Source organism: Trichechus manatus, unplaced genomic scaffold (genome assembly GCF_000243295.1).
Source record: "Trichechus manatus latirostris isolate Lorelei unplaced genomic scaffold, TriManLat1.0 scaffold00216, whole genome shotgun sequence".
Lineage (NCBI taxonomy): Eukaryota > Metazoa > Chordata > Mammalia > Sirenia > Trichechidae > Trichechus > Trichechus manatus.
In genome coordinates this window covers 440,576-444,479 of record NW_004444152.1, presented here as the reverse complement: position 1 = coordinate 444,479, position 3,904 = coordinate 440,576, and the positions used below count along the sequence as shown (strand labels likewise).

At 47.1% G+C, this 3,904-nt stretch overlaps 1 protein-coding gene across 1 annotated transcript in view; it reads right to left on the bottom strand.

Annotated features, from left to right (window-relative positions):
- The window catches only part of TMEM91 (transmembrane protein 91), a 12,062-nt gene that overhangs the window by 5,630 nt on the left and 2,528 nt on the right, over positions 1-3,904 (bottom strand). Inside the window, exon 3 of the mRNA XM_004388801.2 lies at positions 2,338-2,487. Coding sequence (XP_004388858.2) covers positions 2,338-2,487 — 150 coding nt within the window. The remainder of the gene's footprint in view (positions 1-2,337; positions 2,488-3,904) is intronic.

Below are 3,904 nucleotides of genomic sequence, written 5' to 3'. Positions count from 1 at the left end.
TTTGTTCTGTAAACCTTCATCTAAAGTACAATAAAAAAAATTTAAAAAATGTTCTACAAAAAGAAAATGATCAATAAATAAACATAAAAAAAAAGATTGACAGTTTGAGTTTACCCAGAGGTGCCTCGGAAGAAAGGCCTGGCAGTCTACTTCCCAAAGATCAGCCACTGAAAACCCTACGAAGCACAGTTCTACTCTGACACACATGGAGTTGCCATGAGTTGGAATCAACTCCACAGCAACTGTTTTTCGTTGCTAGCACCACCCACCTCTGCTTTGCTTGTCTGACCAAGCAGCACTTTTACTCCTGTTTACAGGATTATCTGGGTAACATGTGTGCAGCCCACCAGGACTATAAACTCCATGAGGGCAAGGACTAGGCTAATTTCTACTCTGCTGTGTGTTAGATCCTTGGATTGGCTCTCTCAGCCTTAATTTCGTCTTCCTCCTTGGAGAAGTGTTGTTGTTGTTAGGTGCCGTTGAGTCGGTTCTGACTCATAGTGACCCTACGTACAACAGAACAAAACAACCCAGTCCTGTGCCATCCTCACAATCTTTTTTATGCTCAAGGCCATAGATGGAGAAGTCAGAGAGCTAAAAACTACATTTCCCAGAATCCTTTGCATCTAGGGCTCCGGGTATGAATTAGAGGTGGGGCAAGATTTGGAAAGAAGAGAGAATCAGAGGCACCTAGCTGCTGCTGCTGGTTAGTAAGGAAGTCCCGATGTGCTTTCTTCAGCTTCCTGGGGAACAAGAAACAAGTGATAGCATCAGCTGCTTGCTGTCACTCTTCTGCATCGCAGCTATGGGTGTCCTTCTCCAGCTTCCTACCACCTCTCAGACAAGCAGAGTTGCCCACGTGGGCCAGGTCCAAGGTGTTCTATGGAGAGTTGTAGAAAAGGCCCAGCGCCTTCAGCCCCTCTTGTGATTTTACAAGCACCTGAGCCCCTATATTAGTCCTCATTTCACCCTTACTGATCTCCCCGCTTCTCCCCTTGCCCCACTAAAGTATTCGCCACAGGGTAGCCAGAGGGATCCTAAGCCAGCTCTCATCCCTCCTCTGTTCTGGGCCCTCCTATGGCTCCTTCTCAGAGGAGAAGCCAAAGTCCTTACAATGGCCCAGGAGGCCCCATATGACCAGACCTGTTTCTTCTCTGATCACCTCTTGCCCCTGCTCCCTCCCTCACCTCCTTCCAGCCCCGGCCTCCTCCCCACTCCTTGGGCAGGCACCACACTCCTGCCTCGAGGCCCTCACCCTGGCTGTCCCCTCTTTCGAATGGAACGCTCTCCCCTCAGGTATCCACATGGCTCACTTCATCCCTTCCTTCCAACATCTTCATCCCAAGGCCTTCCCAGGCCACCTCACCTAAAACTTTATTCCCACTGCCACCCACACCTCCTATCACTCGCCCTGCTTGATTTTCCTCCTTAGCATGTTGCTTATTCTAAATTTATTCATTTCTCTTGTTTACGGTTGGTCTCCTCAACTGGAACATCACTTCCACTTGGGCAAAAGTCTTTGTTTGGTTCCCTGCTGTATTCCCAGTACCGGGAACAGGGCCTGACACACAGTAGGCACTCAGTAAATATTAGCGGAATAAACAGTAAATCCCTTCTTACTAAATATCTAATATGGTTTGTTTCCTGTACTGAAGCCTGAGGACCCAGCACAGTGCCTGGCCCACAGTAGGTGCTCCAGAGATATCTGCCGAACGAAAGAATGAACAGAGCCTATCAGTACACACCCCTACAGACATAACACAGGACACACGCATGCACATACACAGATACCACATACTACACACACATCACACAATATACATGCACAGACAGACACAGACACACACCACACAATACACACATACACAGAGATGTCACAGAATATACACAGAGGGACAACACACACATACAGACATCATACATACACACAGAGATGTCACATGATATACACACGGGCACCACACAACATACACAGATACAGAGATGTCACACAATATACACGCAGGGACACTACACAACACACACACATACAGAGACATCATACACACACACACACACACAGACCCCCCATGCAATACACACAGATGCCATACAATATACATACACATATAGAGACACCAACACACAGAGATACTGCACAATATACACACACACAGAGACCACACAATACTCACATACACACACAACACAGACACTACACGATATACACGGAGACCACACCATACACAGACACGTTCCGAGACCTCCCACAATACACACACACATGCACGCGGAGACCCCATACAGTACCCATTCACATGCACCCAGAGGTACCACACAGTACACACACAGACTGACCTTCTGGGCCAGGCAGAACGCAGCGATGCCCACGGGCCAGAAACAGCAGAGCATGGAGAAGACAGCCAAGCCGAGGTGGTCGTGGGGTAGGAGTGGGGAGAGACGGCCGCCCCCATCCGAGTCTGAGTCACTGTCACTGGATGATGTGTCCTATGGGCAGGGAAGGGCCTGGGTAGATATCTCCGCCCACCTTCCCTACCCTACTGCTCTGCTCCCCACAACCCGAAAGACCAATACCAGGGCTCCCCAAAGACAAAGAGAGAAAAATGTTCCCAGAGGTGGGCTCTTGGCTTTTGGCATCTTGGATCCCTTTGAGGGGAAACTGTGGGACTGTGTCTCCAGAGAAAAGCCCCATCTAAACCCAAAGTTTTCAGTTCAATTTCAAGGGGCTCACAGACACTGCGATTGCTTATGAACTCTGCGTTAAAAACCCCTGAAGTGGAGACAGATGCTGTCAGGGACAGGAACCTGCAAACAGATGGAGACTAGGGAAGTCACTCTGGTATCTGCTAATGGTGGCCTACATTACTAGGACCAACCTGCCTGCTGAAAACGATAGATTTTAGATAAAATAAATGTTTTTTAAATCTTACAAGCATCAAAGAGCTCACAAGATTGTAAGGAATTACTGTCAAGCTAACGCTGAAGTGAAAATTGTTAACAGAGAGGTTAAATGAGCAGAGAAGGACCCTCTTGCCCTGCAGGAATTTGCCAATCCCAGAAAACATAAGCTTTCATTCAAACCTTGAACTAGATTAAAAATGATCTCTAGCAGAAGCAAACCAAATCCTCTCTGGAGAAATGTTCGTTCATTCTAGGCCTCAGATTACTCCTAAAAATAATTTTTTAAACACAATGACCAGCATACAGTCAAAGATAGCTGGGCACACAAGGAACCAAGAATGAGAACCAGCAGAAATAAGGTAGCCCTCAAAGTCTTCAGACACTGGAATTATGAGACACAGACAATGTAAAAATGATGCTTACTATGTGTGGTAGATGGTATTTTCCAAAAATGGCCACAACAATCTCTCCCATGTTACATGCTCTTCTTACAGTGTGACTTTGATACTTCTCCCATCAAAGGGTGAGAGGTCTGTGTCCCTTCACCTTGAATCTAGGCGGACTTGGGACTCGCTGTAACTAATAGAATGCAGTGGAAGTGATGTTGCATGACTTCCAAGGCTAAGTCAGAAAAGATGAGGCAGCTTCTGCTTTACTGAATCACTTGTGCTGGGGGCATGTAAGTAGCCTGACTGCCCTAAAGCCACCATGTTGTGAGGAAGCCCAACCTAACCCAGACAGAGAGACCACCTGGAGAAGCCCTGAGCCTACATGAAGAGAGATACACAGCCAGTCCCCGCCCTGTTCCAGCTCCAGCTGACTACAACCACATGAAAGACCCTGAGGCAGAACCACCCTACTGAGTCCTCCCCAAATTCCTGACCCACAGAAACTATGAAACATAATAATGATTGTTGTTATTTTAAGCCACTGAGTTTTGGGGTGATTTGTCATGCAGCAAAAGTAACTGGAAAACCATGTTTAAGAAATGAAAGACAAGTTT